The sequence below is a fragment of the Perca flavescens genome, chromosome 2 (genome assembly GCF_004354835.1).
Source record: "Perca flavescens isolate YP-PL-M2 chromosome 2, PFLA_1.0, whole genome shotgun sequence".
NCBI classification, from domain to species: Eukaryota; Metazoa; Chordata; class Actinopteri; order Perciformes; family Percidae; genus Perca; species Perca flavescens.
The window spans coordinates 11,102,383-11,119,746 of NC_041332.1; the positions used below are offsets into that span (position 1 = coordinate 11,102,383).

Sequence of the window (17,364 nt, forward strand, 5' to 3'; positions counted from 1 at the left end):
CAAAGGAGAATACATATTTGAAAGCAATACATAATGCCTGTTAGCCTTCAATATATTCCATTATGTTTTTATATTTGGATTGTAATCTATTTTTCTCTTTACATAACGATATTTGCAGCATACATTGATTCAGAAAAAGGTAGAAATAGGTGCATAAAAACTCACCAGAATGCAGGAAATGAAGTGTTAAATGCTTAACATTTTCAATCATTTTAATTCTTTTGGTGTTATTGGAATAAATAACACTTCAAAAATCTTTTTTAGAAAAGTCTCAACATAAATCTCATTCTGAACTGAAAAAGGCTGTTGCTGCAATTTTGTTAATTTTACCGAAAAAAAAAACAAACATTTATTATTAGATGAGGAGCCTATGATCAAAATAATGAAGTTACTGTCTATGTCTGACCTCGGCTGGCACATGTTCACGTTAAAAAGCGTGTGCGCGTGCACAAGCACTACGGTCAGACGCAAATTGTCCCGGTTTCAGCTCCCGGAAATCTGGTCACCCTACTCTACTCGCTATTCACAACTTACTTAGAAGTAATTAGCTAGCCTATATCTTATTATATACTCCAATATGTCGCAAGTACTCCATTGGTTTCTTCAATTTGCTCCAACTGTCCAAATTCAATAAAGTGCGTAACGTAAAAACAGTTTCTCCAGTTGCACCCAGTTCTCGGAACAATTTCTTCCTCTGACGAGAGTAGGCTACTTCCTGCACTGCACTAATACATGCTTCACTGTTCCCTTGTCTCTACATTCACACTGTCCATCAGGATGTTTACTAATCAGAGCCAGCCCACTCCTCAGCCCACAATGCCCAAGCCTCAATCTGGATAAAACTAGGCCTACTGCATCTCTTCTCTTACATCTATAATCACATCTTTCTTTCTCTACCATTCTTTGTACTGAATAAGTTCTCCCCTTCCTTTCACAATCCCATGAATTTTGCCACATTTGACATTGACCTATTTATTATTTCAGTGTAATCTGGGGACCCATACTGCACATTCATTTGAACTCTTTCCTCCTGCACTGCCTTCCTTGCCACCTCATCTGCCTCCTCATTAGCCTCGCCGTGGCCAGCTTCCTGTGGGCATCACAATTAATCAACCAGGTCAAAACATTTACTGGAAACGCAGCACTAAGAAGGGACTTATGCAGGATTCTAGTCATCCTGCACACAATCTCTTCTCCCATCTTCCATCAGGGAGACGTTAGCAGAGCATCCCAAAGCGCACATCACGTTTCAGGGATAGTTTTTACCCCCAGGTAATAAGGCTACTGAATGATAGGAGGGCTGAGGTCTGAGCTTGTAGTTACTATGTTTACTCTGCTTGGATGTTTTTAAATGTTATTTATAATTGTTACTTATTTTCCATGGTACTCTGTACTAATATGCATATTACAATAAACTTGAACTGAACTGAACTAAAGCATTGATAGAAAAGTGTGAAACAAAAGAATATTTTTTTATGGGCTCCAACTTTTTGTTGTTGTTGATGTATGGGGACATGAATACCTAAAAGTGGTGCAGGTTGTTTTATGTATAACATCTCAAGGAAATGCTAAAGTACAGGGGACTCTGTTATCTTGAATGTACATTGTATACATCTCTGCTTTCATAATAAAACTGTTACAACTGTAAAAAAAAAAAAATGAATCAACCATTACCGGTGGAAGTAGTAGGATAGGCCCACTCAGATATTTTATCTAAGTGAAAGTATCGATAACCACAGTGTAGATATACACAGAGGAATAAACAAAACAATGGGTTATCTGCTGATGTACAAATCATAACCTTTACTATATAATTAAATTTAGGCCTATTCAGTAATATTCTCTACACACTGTTCACTGCTCTGACTAAAATAGCCTATGCTCTGTATGATTACACTGGAAATGAAGCCTAATTTGAATTAGAACTAATTGGAAATTTACCAACTGACCACATTTGAACTACAATTTGTGCTAAATGACAGTTCTTGTTAACAAATGTCATTGTTAAAAGGCATGCAGGTTTTTAAGGGTTATATTTAATTTATAGGTGAATCATCAGAGGTGCTGCAATTAAGGGATTTGTCTGCCTTTTGGTAGTGATTTACCTGGTAAATAATTGGCTATTAACCCCATTAAATTCACCCCAAGCCTATCAAATGATCCCTAACAGATGAAATAAAATAACAGTCAACTATGGCACATGCTTTAACTGTAATGGGCTTTTTGCACCCTAGATGGCATACTAACTTTAATTAGATGGCGTACTGACTTCAATGTTAACCAACTTTGAATCACTTTCACAAGATATTATAGACATTGTACAGCTCATACAAGTCAAGTAATTTTGTGTGATTGTTTTATGTACTTTTATGTATTCACTTTTGCATCAACTGCAAAATAAAAAAATATGAATAAATGTCAAATGTAACGAAAAAAAGATATAATCTGAATTTGACGTGATGTGATATAAATTAGATTATTATTGGCTGATCAGGGAGTGTAAGGTTGACTGGACCATAGAGCTTCTAGCTGGCGTTCACATTAGAGCCATTTAACCATTTATTGAGCAAGGGGAATGGATGAATGGATGGAGGAACGGATGAATGGATGATGTATGTATGGATGATTTTTTTTATTGTACAATTAACAAACAAATCAATATACTGCCATGCGTACCATACCATAAATTAGCATACATTTTTAATGCATCCACTTTCTAAAGAAAAAATCCTTTAAACCTTCATCAGGATCCTAGAAACCCAAGTAAATACAGGATAGCAGAATATTCCATTACATCTTATTTAGCTGACGCTTTCATCCGAAGTGACTTACAATTGCTACATATGTCAGAGGTCGCACACCTCTGGAGCAACTAAGGGTTAAGTGTCTTGCTCAAGGACACATTGGTTGATATATCACAGTGGGAATTGAACCCAGATCTCCCACACCAAAGGCATGTATCATATCCACTGAACCATCACCCCCACAATCCCTTTCTCTAAATATTAACAGTTTGCCTTACTTACTGGTTTCAAATGTATCACAAAGGTAAGTACATGGCCTATCACACAGCTCCAAATGATACAATCTAGGAAGTCAGATACACACAATAAATTAGGATGCATAGCATGTAGATATAACTCAAAGGACGTAAACAATAAGTCAACTAAAACAGATTTCAAACAAACTTATTGGGGTCTCAGCATGGTCTCTTATATGGTCTCTTCTTATATAACTTCTCCTTGAGAAAGTGTCCTGTTGAGCGACACCAAACAAGACACTGAAACATCACACCTTGGTGAATATAGTCTACCTGATTAAGAAGTAATGGTAAAACGTGTTAGCTGTGCTAAATAAAGATTTAGATGTGCTAAATAAAGATTTTGCATGCGTTTTCATTTTTTTTCAAATATATTTCATTGCTTGCCTTTCATTGCCAATATACATGTAGGCTGGACCTACTGTAGTACAGTATATGCACATACTATGTTGCGTCAACATAACATACATTTGTGCATCAACTTGTTGCTAATTCACTTAATAAAGTACAAAAAACATCCCTTTAAGGTATGATTCAGACAGTTTTCAGAGTACAATAGTAGTGTTGTTGTATTTGGCTAACAATGTAGATTTTCTTTAAGAGGAAACTATGTAAACTATATCCTGAGTTCAATCTTGCATGTATTGTAAGGCTGGAATACACAGTTGTCCAAATAATGTCATTTCAAAAATGCAGTTTTAAAGAAAGTACAAATGTCATATGTAATATAATGAGCTTAATGACAACAGAGATTTGATTGTTTTAAATGTGTGCTTTGTTGGTATCAGAGGGAATAGGTGTAGCCTTCATTTAAGAGAAATATCAATCCATTCTCTCATCCGAACTCTATTTCTCAGGTGTTTTGTTGTGTAAATGTTTTTATCAGAATGTGCAGTCTGGAGTGCAGAACATTTATTCTCTCCTGTTCCGGACACAATGATCTGCCTATCATGCGCCCTTAGATTAAGTGTTGCGACAAAAGATATCTGTGACAGTTTGTTCAGGTGGAATATCTCTTAAGTGCTCAGCTTGTCTTTACACAAAGACCAGAAAGACAAGTAGTCATTGCTTGCTCACTGGCACACATTAAATAAACTCACTATATAAACTCACTTAAGTCATCGCAAAGCTTTGAACTGTCTTTAAAGGGGACCCAATTCTATGATGGTCTTCTGCTCTGCAACCAGTCCAGTGTTAGCACCGCTCCCTGCGTGCTCTGTGCCATGAATGACTCATCACAACTCACGCTTTTCCTAGGAAGTCCCTGTTGCCTTCAATGAAACTTTGTCAACTGCAGAAAATCATTTAAAAAAAAAAAAAAAAAAAGTATTATACTCCACCTACATTGAACCTTTATAGTGCGAGGGTCGAGAATTTCAGCATAAGAGACAAACAATTACGGTAATAACAGAACAGGAAAATAGATTGATCTGTGCTGAAAAATGACTTTTAGCTTATGGCCTTGTTATTTGCCCTGTTTGGTACAGCATGTAGAAATATCTTTCTACACCTTGCACCCTCCTCCCTTGAGCTGCAGATTAGACGTGTACTAGCATAACAATAATTTTGTACAAAAGTGTAGGCTATAAAGATGAGGTCATACAGTACCAGCAGGGTGGCATGTGAAACCTTTCAAAACAAAGAACAGAGAAGCTCCGATTACAACAGACACTGTGTGATGTCAATATCTGCCCAGGACATAGTTCAGATCATACTGCAGTGGTTATTGTGTACGGCCATTTTACTGTTCTGAACAGTCCTGTTGTCCTCGGGTCAAATTTGACCCATTTTCAAAAAGTTTCTATACCAGAAATGTGTTGTTTCTTTTAAGCAAATTGTCAAAAAATAAATGATCAGTTCCGTACTTTCATTGAATGTGGGCATTTTATTAGCCTCGTGCGACCGTCCTGATCTGGCGAGCTCCAGTTTTCCACTCGCAGATCAGTCTGGCATCTTGAGGCAGAGAAAATTTGGAGCAGTTAGCCAAACGACCGGGCCAATCAGCGTTGGTTTTGAGGTGGGTTAGGTGGTGATAGACAGATGGTTTATCCAATCAGCTAACCAGTATTTTCAGACAGCGGTAGCCGCTCGCTAATGCGTTTTTTCTCTTGGATCCTTCTTTTGGAATATGGTCCGTGAACCTGAAATGGTGACTTTTATTCCTAAATTCTCGCTACACAAACAGCAAATATCCTTTACCGACATGTTTGCATGCTGAGCTAACGAGCTATGCTTTGCCTGCAGCAGCAGGGGCGGGCTTGTGGTTGTATTTTCCTACGCTTTGTGGATCTGATTGGTTGATTTGGCCAGTCTATCACCAACATAGGTGATAGACAGATGGTTCATCCAATCAGCTAACCAGTATTTCCGCCCCTTCCCAAAAGTTCTCCAACGGAAAGTTCCCAGATGGATATGCCGAGCAAATGCGAAGCAATCCATCTGGCGGAGTCAGGTTAACATTTTGTAGCATTTGGAAAAATATTTTTTTTATAGAAGAACGTTGAAAAAAAAAAAAAAAAAAAAAGTAAGAAAAAGCTTCAAAAGCGTGAGAAAAAAAATAAAAAAATAAAATAAAATAAAATCATAAAAGCTTCAAAAATGGGAAATAAATAAATAACCTGACAAATGTTGAAAAAGATGACCAAAAACATTGAATTTCTTTTTTTTATTTTGACCCAGAAAAAAAAAAAAAAAAAAAAAAGTAAAAGTTGCATGGTCGGCAGGAAGACAACACAAGCATTAAGGACCTCAAGGGGTTCCTGGACCCCACATCAGGATCCTCAAAGATAGAAAACTAGGCTGTTCAGAACCACACTGGGCTGCATGATAATATTACTGTTCAAGTTCATGAAACCTCTCGTAAACCCTTCTAGCTGAAACCAGAATACATTAGAGGATTTGGCTCTGGAAAAAAATAAAACTCCTTAAACTCACATTGAATTTACATTCAGACAACGTAGCAAAACGTGCAATATTTTTTCACGTTTTTGTGACATGTACAAATTAGTCTCAGGTGTGTTCAATAGTTTTATTATTTAATAAAAAAAACAAAAAAAAAGAAACAAAAAAAATGACATCCACTACCAAACAAAATAATAACTTACACCTTTCTGTCAGGGGTCTATGGCTTATTTGTTACTTGAGGTACCCTGAGGAGTGTTCATTGTGAACAGACAGTAACTCAACATTCTTGCTCAAAATGTAATGTGTACCCTGAATGTATAGCAAACACGTTGAAAGCTTTTCTTACCTCTTAATAGTTGCATAGACTTTTTTTTTTTTTTTAAACCTCCATCTGTTGCATTAGATTCAAGTGAACTTCATTTGTCTTGTTTATTTGCTACATTTATACAGCATGTCCATAGTGCCATTTTTTCCAGGAACCCCTGTCACTCTTCCACATGTGTGATCACACTGCTTAGTTCTCAAATGATGGCATGGGAATCCTAGATCAGTACAGATATCCATAAATATCCAATTCCCTGCCACCAAATCCCTTTCACCCGTGGGATTTCTCATTGCATCTGTAGTAGTCATTGTCTTAACAAGGTGGTTCAGGCTTCTTCAAGTCTGTCCAGTATTTCACCAACTCTTGTGAAGAGCCAAGGATGTAGGTGATGATCTTGGAGTATTCACAGCGATTATAGCTTTTGTTATAGGCCTTAAACTGGGAGGGATTTGGGGGTGATGTTGGCCCAAGTCCTAGCTTCTTCATGCACATTCCAATATAAGCGTCCTCTATGTTAAAGGGTTTGATTGATTTTGAGACCTCCACAAATTTCTCTGGAAGATCGTTGGAGAAGACATAACCCATGCCCAGAGTGTAGGTCGGGTATTCGGGATCTGGGTACATCTCCTCAGGGACGTACCACTTGGAGTTCTTTGAACGGATGACCGGCCTGTTCCACATAAGCATCCCGGTCAGGTAGTTCAGCTTGGGGATGCCTGGCTTCTGTAGCATAATCACTAGATTGTCAATGTTCAGAAACATGTCCGAATCAATCTTCATGGCGTACGCTGCCGTCTGGCAGCGTGTGGCCAGCCAGTCCATGATGACCATGGTTTTGATGGTCAGATTGAGGTAAGTGTCCATGAAGTCACTCTGGATCAAGTCATGGTGCTGTAGATTCTCCTGTTTGAGCTTCTCCTGCTCGGCAGCAGCTCCTTCAGAGAGGCCCAGCATGAACAGAGTGAGCACCACCTCGCCCCGAACCAGGCTGTCATTGCCCCATGTCTGCCGGATGGCGTCCCGAGCTGCAACGTTTGTTGGTGCCACTGGAACCATCAGGACCAAGAAAGGGGTTTTTGTATTGCACACCTCTTTGTTATCCATGATAAAGTGGTAGTTGTGTGGGTGGGCTTGATGGAACCGAGTACCTGTAGGAGGCACAGCAGAAGATTCTGTGGTTTCATAGATTTCATTTGGTTTACCTCGGTGTTTAGGATGGACACGGTAAGGAGGAGGTAGATTAACCCGATTGGTCCGATTGAAAAACCTCTGGTAGTGCTCACGGAGTGGAAAGCTCTGCAACCATGACAGAGAGCTGCTTGACGGAGCGTAACACAAGATGAAGAGCACCAGGCAAAGCAGGAGCAGGAACTTGAACAAGGAGTGATACAAAGGCTTCTTCTGATGACACAGGTTCACAGCAAGTGGTCTAAAAAAAAAAACAACAAACAAAAGGTAAAGTTTAAACTGATGGGAATGTGTTAGGGGAACAGGAAGTATAATAGAGCAAATGACTTCGCTGTAAGCCACAACTGGTTTTTGTTTACATTTTAGTGAACTGGCAAAATTGAAACTATGCCAAATTAGCCATTAGCAGTTTCTGTTTGCAATGTAGGCTACTGGATTTCCAGCGCACTTGCTCGAAACACACCAGTCTTCAAACTCAGCCTTGATTTTGATCACAACTAACACACCTACCACAAATAGCACAAATGGACAATAACGAACAATGCCAGCGTCGCTGGGTTTCAACTGCTCAGCAATTGATTCACCAATTAGTTGAACCACAGATAATTAAATCAGCAACTATATATTTTGATAATTGTTTAGGTTTTACAAGCAACAATTAGGCCTACAAAAATCTCATGATTACAAGTTTTAACGTGCAGGAATTTGCTGCTTCTGGTCTCAACATTATAATAGTAAATTGAATATTTGGAACCTTTGGTTAAATTAGATTAAACAAGACATGGGAGGAGGTCACCTTGAACTCTGGAAACCAGAGCAGTGGCATTTTGTTGTGGGGACTGGAAGGATCACACACACACACACACACACACACACACACACACACACACACACACACACACACACACACACACACTGACTAAGCTATACACCTGTGGAAAAAAAAAAAAGATACCTGCAGCTAACTTTAAACTGAGAAAAACAGTTAGCGGCCTAATGCTTACTCATGTGAAGCAGTGACACCATGCACCTCGGCGGAGAATAACCCCAGGAGTCGCCGTGATCTAAGCGGAGACGCGGGCAGCATGGACAACAGGACGCGGACCTCTGTCTTGAGTGTTCTTCGGAGACGGAGAGCTGACACGATGAAGACCCGGAGGGTGAGTGTGATAACAGAGGCAGGGGCAACAGCAGGGCCCGCTGGGCGGACAGCACCGTCCGCGGGGCCTTTCTGGAGCACCATGAGAGAATGCTATCAAGTGTGAAACGTAGGCTAATGTGTTTGCCGACGCTATAGCAGGAGTTCAGCAGAAGCCTAGGGGGGAAAGTGCGTGTGTGACGTTTAAATAGACCGCCACATGAGAAAGGGTGCGTTGGATATATGTTACAACGAGTGGAGCATGACGCGCGTGAGCGGCGGCTGGTTGAGAAATTACATTAAAGGGCCATTTCATTACATAAAAAATATGATTTAACGCCCCCATAGTTTGCTAAATTCAATTTAATTCAGTTCTATTAATCAACATCGGTCTACTCTTAAGTGCTTGGGTGCAAAAACAACAAAGTAGCCATATTTTAAGTGTTGAACACTGGCTACATCATTAAGAACCGGAGTGAGCTATTGACAGTAGGCTAGTAATATAACAATAATATAATAAGATATAGCCTATAATACATAGCCTACCAACCTTAAGCTAGGCCTATAATAGGCAATTTTGTCAAAAACTAAATTCCCATAATCGACAGGAACCAGGCTCTTCTCTCTGTTAATGTCATCTTGCACAGCAGAATTATTAAATTGGTTCACTTTGAACTGCCAACTCTGACATTAATCAGTTAGGAGAGATCAGGACGTATGCATGACAGCCTCCCTCATTATCATAAAGTTGAATGAAATACAGAAAAAAGTCATTATGGAAATAAATATTATATTATTTAATTAATTGTAATTCGATTGGTTATTTAGCCTATTTTAAAGTGCCAGTGCTCAGTAGTGTATTAATTTAGGCTATATATTTCTGTGTTATTTTTGGACCCCTTACAGACTAGTCATTAATAAGTAGACCCTACAATTTCTAAATTCATTGCACCTAATTTGGTGTTGGCAATCTAAAATTGCTTATTAGTGCAGGATTTTGCATCACTTACGTGCAATATTTACGAAGAGAGGCCCTGTATTATTATCTAATTTTGTGGCCGTGTTTTGTAGAGGCCCACTAAAAATCGTGGTTTAATCTTGGTTTATGCTGTGCTCATATTTCTAAATAAAGTTGTGTTTAATCAAATTACCACAAACTAAATTGACATTCAGAAAGCCCGGGTCCAGCTATTCTAGTAAGGTTGATTTCTGGGCAAAATATAATGAAGCTGCCATGGAAAGGGGGCAATAGGAGCAAAAAAGCAATTTCTTTTGCCCACTAATTGGGTAACATGGCCGTACAAGTTCATTTATTCTTTTGTCATTATCATGGCAGGATTACCTGAGCCCCTTAGCAAACATTTGCTGTTGTCCCCCCACTGACTCCCAAGTTAGCACCCTCTGAACCCTGCCACACCCAAGTTTCCATTAAGTAATGTGCAACCAGAGCTCCTGTGCCTCTCAGGGTCTGGGACCCCAAAAGCCCACTTTGGCCATAGTAATCCAACATTGGTCATAATATTAAGCACCTGATATTATAATTATTAATCCAGCATTGGTCATAATATTAAGCACATGATATTATAATAATAATAATTATTATTATTATTATTATTAACCCTTGTGTTGTCTTCCCGTCGACCACAAACTTTTTTTTTTACTGCTTTTAATGCTTACATTTTTTTTCAACACTTTTTATTTTTAATTCATGGTCAATACACCTAATTTATATGACATACTGCCTACTTTTTGAGTTTAAAAATTAAAGCAAAAATTATGAATTATTTTGACTAATAGAAGATCAGAGGATGTTGAGTGAATCACACACCGGTTTATGTCAAAGTTGAGTCAGGATACTGTTTTAAAACCATTTAAACATTTTTTTTCAAATGCTATGAAAATGAATAAAAAAAAAACAATGCAATGGAAGTAATCATTTATCTGACTTGCGAAGGATATTGTATAGGTTCCATACAATGTACATGCATGCATTCAAGTTATTTTGCTCTCAGGGATTCTGGTAAATAAAGCGACTATAAACATTAAAGTATCACACAGTAACAACAGTCTGTACAGTCTTTAGGGTGCGGACTCGGAGGTGAAGCCTAAGTCGACAGAATGACACAAGCAGAGTTATAAATATGAGTTAATGTTTGGCTGTGGATGTGGACACTAGGTCAGACATGAATCAGGTATAATCAGATGACAGATGCTATAGTTCCCTCGGGTAGCTCGCTGTCCGTGCGTAGCCTATATAATAGCCTACACGCACCGAAACGTGTTTTAAAAATAACGCCCATAGTTGTAATAAGCTAGGTGGAAAAATTAGTTTTTCAGTGCTGTTAAAGCTGAACAATAGAGTCTCCTTTTGTCTGCCTTCTAAACGCGGAAATTAAATTAGGCTACCTGTTGCCTTCAGTCCACGAACAGTCGCAAAAGTGGTCCATTCGTCACGGTAAAGTGTTTTTGTCTTATAAGTGGTAGCCTATATGTGGGATTCTGATAACTCTCTCCCAACATTCATTTTTAAGATAAAAACGTAGCCTAAACTGACTGATGGTCAGAATAAAGGTTTCTTTTAATTTGAATGGAGTTAGATGATTTGAAGTCCTTACCTTTTTAGCCAATTCCCACCTGGGCCAGACCTTTTATCCTCCATGACAACCCGTCTTCCGTATTCCCTCAATCCTTCCCTATCGTTTTTAAAGCCCTTCATCCATGAATTGTTACTAACCATAACTTCCACGCATGATGAAGTCGAGAGAGAGAGAGAGAGACAGATAGAGAGAGAGAGAGAGATAGAGAGAGAGAGAGAGAGACTTGGGCAAGGAGGGAGGGAGATTATGTCACAACTTTGCACCTTCTGTCTCTCTACTTTGTTTTACGCACGCGTGCGCACACACAAACACACACACACAAAAAAAAAACATGCCGTCCAATCTGTAGCCTCTATCTACACCACGCTGGTCAGCCAACCAGACGACCCCTGCCAGGTCCCTCTTCCAACTACTGCCCTCTGGAAAGAGTTCAAAGTATCAGGGGAAAAACATAGACCTACTTACCCTGCCACTATTAGGCTCCTTAATGCTCAGGCACCTTGCAGAGTAAACCTATACTACATGGTCTTTATAGACTGCACAAGACACTTTATGGGAAGTTGCAATAGCACAAGTTCTTTACAGCTTTGTCTATGTGATTGTCTTTCATGTACTGTATGTCCCTGTGTATGTATTGCCTTTTTTAACCTGATTTGCACCAAGACAAATTCCAGTCTGCAATCACTGCATTTTGCTGTCTTCGTACTTGTACACTGCACAATGACAAAGTTGAATCTAATCTAAATCAACTGTGTTGACATAGCAATAAAGTATTGAACTTGAACACACACACGTATGTGTGCGTGTGTGTGTGTGTGTGTGCGCGTGCATGCTTGTGGGACTTTACCACAGGCATTAAGCAGAAGGGAGGAGACACATTCCTGTTTTAGCTGTAAACACCACACTAATGTCATCCTCTAGTAAGGAAGATCCAGGACTCACAACAAAAGGATGTGATTTTCATTGAACAGTTTGCCACTGTGCTTCTTAGAGATATTGGTAACTGGGATGCTGTGTACTTGAACCTTGTGGGGTTTTGATGTTAACAGGCAATTGTTACATGTTAGCAAAGAGGTGTCGTGTCTCAAAATCCACTAAGTAGGCAAGAAGAGGACTTAAAAGTTTAACAAGTATTTATTTAAGTAAAATCACAAGAGCATAAACGTGTACACGGGTCCAAGTTGAGCAGGCACACAGGCTTCTCTCATCAGACTGAATTTTCTGGCTTATACATGAATTCATATATCAGTCTCTAAGAGCATTTTGATTTGTTTATTAAAAGTTGGAGGAGTACCGTGGTTTAGACTTAGCGTCCCCTGGTTGGTGCACAGACTGGTCCCAGTCTTTTGGCACACGCCCTCTTCATCAGCTGTTAGGCAGACTTTAGCTATGCTGATGGTCAGAGAGGACAATGCGCCGCTGTTGCCTGTCACAGGTTGAGGAGTAACTTATTCTCATGGTCAAACTGATATCAAACTGATATTAACTTTGTTGCTGCACTCTTGTTGCTTTCTGACCACCGTCATACAGTGCTGCTTTCTGCACGTACAACAGTATCCTTTTCTCATTTTGCATGACTAAGCTGTCCCAGTGCTCTTCCACTAAACACACAACTATAATTCAACTATGATTTGTATCCTCATAAAGCATAGCCAGCTTGACTGATTATTTTTATTTCTTACAGAGGCACTAGAGGCAGGCCGCTTTGTGTTTGTCTCTCACATGAAATCCCAATGAAATACATTTACATTTGTGGTTGTAACGTGACAACATGTGGAAAAGTTCAAGGGGTATGAATACTTGTGCAAGCCTCTATATGTAGGCACCCGTCACCGGTTTCAGATGAAGACTTTTACCTGAAAAACCGGTAGAAATCTAGCAAGCCTCTGTATTCCTCAGTTAGTCTCATGTAAGAGGATATAGCAGCTCTCGTGAGTCTGTGTATGCTATGTGGGTCTTTTTATTCACCCTCTTTGTCAAAGAGCTACAATGCTCCGGATTAGTAGATTGTTTACCTGATATTCTGTTTAATCATTTGGTGTTCAAGCCCAAAGGGCTGAAGCAGATTGTTAATCTGTTCAAACTAATAATATTGAGACAAATCTTTCTCCATAGTGGACAAAGCAGCAATGCTTATTTGGATCATATTGATGACCGGCTCCACACTGGCAGCACATATTTAATTAAAAGGCCAAATCATCAGCCTCTTTTAATAAGGTCCTGATAAAGGTTTCAGGAGAATAACTTCACATAATGGCTATAGTGATTGCTTTTTGGCATGTGAAAAGTAGAAAGTTATATATTTTGTTCTGTATTATTCATTTACACAAATGCTGTAGATATAATGTATATGGTATATAAGGGGTGGCAGTAGTTCAGTCTGTAGGGAGTTGGCTTGGGATCTGGAGTGTCGCTGCTTCAAGTCCCCATACAGACTAAAGTACAGTGGTGGACTGGTAGCTGGAGAGGTGCCAGTTCACCTCCTGGGCACTGCCAAGGTGCTCTTGAGCAAGGCACCGAACCCCCAACTGCTCGGGGTGCCTGTCCATTGACAGCTCAGCCCCCTCACCGTACAGATCCACTTTGGCAACATCGACTGAAGCGTGGTGTCGCAACATCATACATCCATGGTTGATGCTCCACGCCCTTGACCGGCAGCTGATTGGACAAACGCGTCACGTGGGTCTATCTACTCCCGAATTTCAAGACGACAGTATGGCGGCTCGTTCGGAATACGATCTAGTATTTTACGAAAATAGTTCACTGAAACGTGTTTCTGAAAACATTTTAAGCTAGAAATCTTTCTTCATTTCAGATCAGTTTGAAAGATTTTCGTCTACTTCTATTGGATAGTCACGTCGCGTTCAGCAGATTCATTTGCATAAAGATGTGCATCGGCCAGCTTTTTGGACACGCGGCATTTTTTCAAGTGTAGCGCCGCCTTCCCGGGATGCTTTGCGGGCGCGTTAAAGTCACTTGACGTCACCCATAGGAATAAAGTGGAGCGCGGCGCGACAGAAGCATTGCACAGCCAGGTGGATCTGTACGATCACTCTGCGTATCTCCATTAGTGCATGTAAAGGTACTGAGCGTGTGTGTGTGTGTGTATTTCAGGCCTGTGTTCTAACAACAGAGTAAAAACATTGTATTTTCCCTTATCAAAAGTCTTTAACTCTTCCAGAGGTGTCAAGTAACAAAGTACAAATACTTTGTTACCTTACTTAAGTAGAAATTTTGGGTATCTATACTTTACTGGAGTAATTATTTTACAGCATACTTTTTACTTCTACTCCTTACATTTTCACACAATTATCTGTACTTTCTACTCCTTACATTTTAAAAATAGCCTTTTTTACTCCTATTTCAGTTCGGCTTGTTTTCATTCCGGCTTGTCATCGTTAAAAAAAAAACACACACACACAAAAAAACCTATCCAGATAAATTGCGCCATCCGGAGAGAGTGAATGTGATTGTGGTTGGATGAGAAGTATGAACATATACCATTCCGACACCCTATTGGTTTGTACGCGATCCATCGCACCTGCACAGACCCGGTGCTAATATGGCACCGGTACCTTAACGACCGTTACCTACTGGACCGAATAGCAACGCGGATTTCGGTGCCTTATTTAGGTGCCACTTTAATGCCTGCGCTTCTCTCTGATGCTCCGAAAACAGACGTTAGAGGGAACTGAAACATTGCCACACTGGACGCTAGTAAACACTACACTCGACAGCAGGTAACGTTAGCCTACCGTTAGCTAGTTAACGCTACAGTTGGCAGCAGGTAACGTTAGCCTACCGTTAGCTAGCAGCTGGAGTAAACACGGTTAAAATGCTGACAGCTAAACAGTGTAAAAGTGTGTCTGTATTTCACTGGAGAGGATTGTAACACCAGACTGTAGCTGCCGTTGTCTGAAAAACACAGAAGAGATGTGTCACCTTTTTCAGCCCTTCTGAGTTTGCACGTATGATTTTAATATAACATTATTTATATATATATATATATAAATAAAAAAATTTATATATATATACTTTTTTTTTTTTGGGGCGGGCTAAGCTTTTGTCCTTAATGGCATTTTTTCCACCTTACATTGCTTTTACTTTTGTAGTGTATATATAGTGATTTTGAAACCAGTACTTTTACAGTTTTACTTGAGTAAAAAGCTTGAGCTGGTACTTCAACTTCTACAGAAGTCTTTTCAAACCCTAGTATCTATACTTCTACTTGAGTAATGAATGTGAATACTTTTGACACCTCTGAACTCTTCAGATCCTGCCTGCTCTACATCTGCTGCTCTGCTCCCGCCCCCCACACACACACACACACACACACACACACAGAGCACATGATAAACCTGTTTAACTGTCATACATGAGTGGAGCATTTCTACCCCCACGTCAGCACTTTGACACATGCATTGTATAAAAGTCATGAGGTAACTGAACTTGGTGTATCCGAACTATGTATTTTTTTTTCTTTCGCTAGAGCTATTAAAAACAGTCAATTGATTACTTTTAAGTTCCTGAAAGTCAACTATTTTAAAGGGACATTTCACCCCAAAATCAAATATACATATTCTTCCTATCACCTGTAATACTATTATCTAGACTATTTTGGTGCGAGTTGCCCAGTGTTGGAGATATCAGACATATAGATGTTTGCCTTCTCTTGAATATAATAGCATAACTAGCACTCGGGCTAGTTAGTGCTCAAAGCACCAAACAAATACATTTGAAAAACTCAACAGCAATGTCTCTTTCCAGAAATCATGACTGGATTACTCAAGATTATACACAGACCTGGTTTTGAGCAGTTTTATGTAGGAACTATTTCCTTCTATCATGCTACACCCGCTAACCATATCACCGCGCAGAAGGAAGCGTACTCATGGATGTCTTCCTTGTGGTACGACATTGCGGTTGAGTTTTTCAAATGTGTTTTTTTGGCTCTTTGAGCACCACATGCCTAGTGCCATCTAGTTGCATTATATTTGAGAGATTTGGGGTTGGACTGTCCCTTTTTAAAGTAATAGTTTGACATATTGGGGAAAACAGTGTTTTTCCTTACTCAGAATGGGCCTTTGGGGGGTGACTACGCACGACAGTAAGCATGACCGGTTTGTGTACAGTAAAGGCAAAGAGTCTGTTACTTTGACAGAAATCTATATGCATTTGCCTGTTAGCTCTGACAATTTGATAAACAAAAATGTTGATTATGCTTGACTAAGTGAAACCCCAATCAACTAAAACTGCTTAAAAAAATAATATCAATATTTAAATACCACCGTTAAAATCGCAGGGAGAGTTCAACACAGCCAGACTCTGGGCGGTAAAACTGAGATAAGCGCTACTATTCAAGGTTATGCTCTGCTTTTCAACGGCTGTTTGGTAAATTGCTATTAAACACAGTTGGAGAGGATTTGAATTTCTACTTTTTCTCAATTTTGGCACTGATTTTCCTTTGGTGCTGGCTAATACCTCTTTTGGAGGTGCCAACAATTCCTCTGTGAAGGAAAAACCCTGGAAATATGTTTATATTCGATCTCTTTCCTGCTGCCTTAAAGATGGGAGTTAACTGAACTTATAGTTCAAAGTGGTCCCATGCGTTTTGAAAATGTAAAACCCACCGAATTTGAGATCACACTTACAGTAGGATAAGTTGAATAAACTGATGATCAGTCATACCGTCAAGCCTTCCAGTTTTCCTTAAACTGTAAAACAGAGGGGTCTCTGGAGAAATGATAATGCTGGCGTCTCGCTCAGGATGGTTAAAATGCTATACGGCGGAAGCCAGGTCGCCCCGGTGAGTGTGAGCTAACCATAGAGTTACAGTAACTGATGCTCTGTTTGCACTGTAGCTGTTAGCTCTGTTAGCGCTGATCAGCGATAAGAGCTCCATAACCGGCGTTAGGCTACTTTATATTAAACCATTATACAACTCTAACCTATTATGAATCCATTACATCTTTATTATTTATTCCCCTTTTTTAGATTTTCTTTCTCGTTTTCTTTTTGGTTTCATTTTTGCTTGTTTTTGTTGATTCACATCTGTGAGTAAATATTTCTAAAGTTCTACAGTCAATTAAAGTTAAATAAAAAAAATGGTTGTAAGGCCGCTTTCCTCACACATAGAGACACAGACACACATAGTATGGGATGTACTGACATC

General features: G+C 39.5%; 1 protein-coding gene across 2 annotated transcripts; it reads right to left on the minus strand.

Annotated features, from left to right (window-relative positions):
* Window positions 1-5,735: 5,735 nt before the first annotated feature.
* LOC114569303 (beta-1,3-galactosyltransferase 2) lies at window positions 5,736-11,376 on the minus strand. Of its 2 annotated transcripts, none has more exons than XM_028599138.1 (2): window positions 11,211-11,376; window positions 5,736-7,698 (listed from the first exon to the last, which is right to left on the minus strand). In XM_028599138.1, the coding sequence occupies exons 1-2, from the start codon at window positions 11,330-11,332 to the stop codon at window positions 6,582-6,584; spliced, it is 1,239 nt and encodes a 412-aa protein (XP_028454939.1). In that variant the 5' UTR covers window positions 11,333-11,376; the 3' UTR covers window positions 5,736-6,581. The 2 variants fall into 2 exon arrangements, with proteins under 2 accessions (XP_028454939.1, XP_028454931.1); XM_028599130.1 differs by lacking the exon at window positions 11,211-11,376 and adding an exon at window positions 8,462-8,914.
* Window positions 11,377-17,364: the final 5,988 nt, after the last annotated feature.

What these genes read in the sequence shown, in the direction of transcription:
- LOC114569303 (XM_028599130.1), bottom strand. Translation starts at nt 8,700, where the DNA reads ATGGTGCTCCAGAAAGGCCCCGCGGACGGTGCTGTCCGCCCAGCGGGC. An exon ending in GGTGTCACTGCTTCACATGA is followed by an intron (nt 7,699 to 8,461) that starts GTAAGCATTAGG and finishes TTTTTTTTTTAG; the next exon opens with ACCACTTGCTGTGAACCTGT.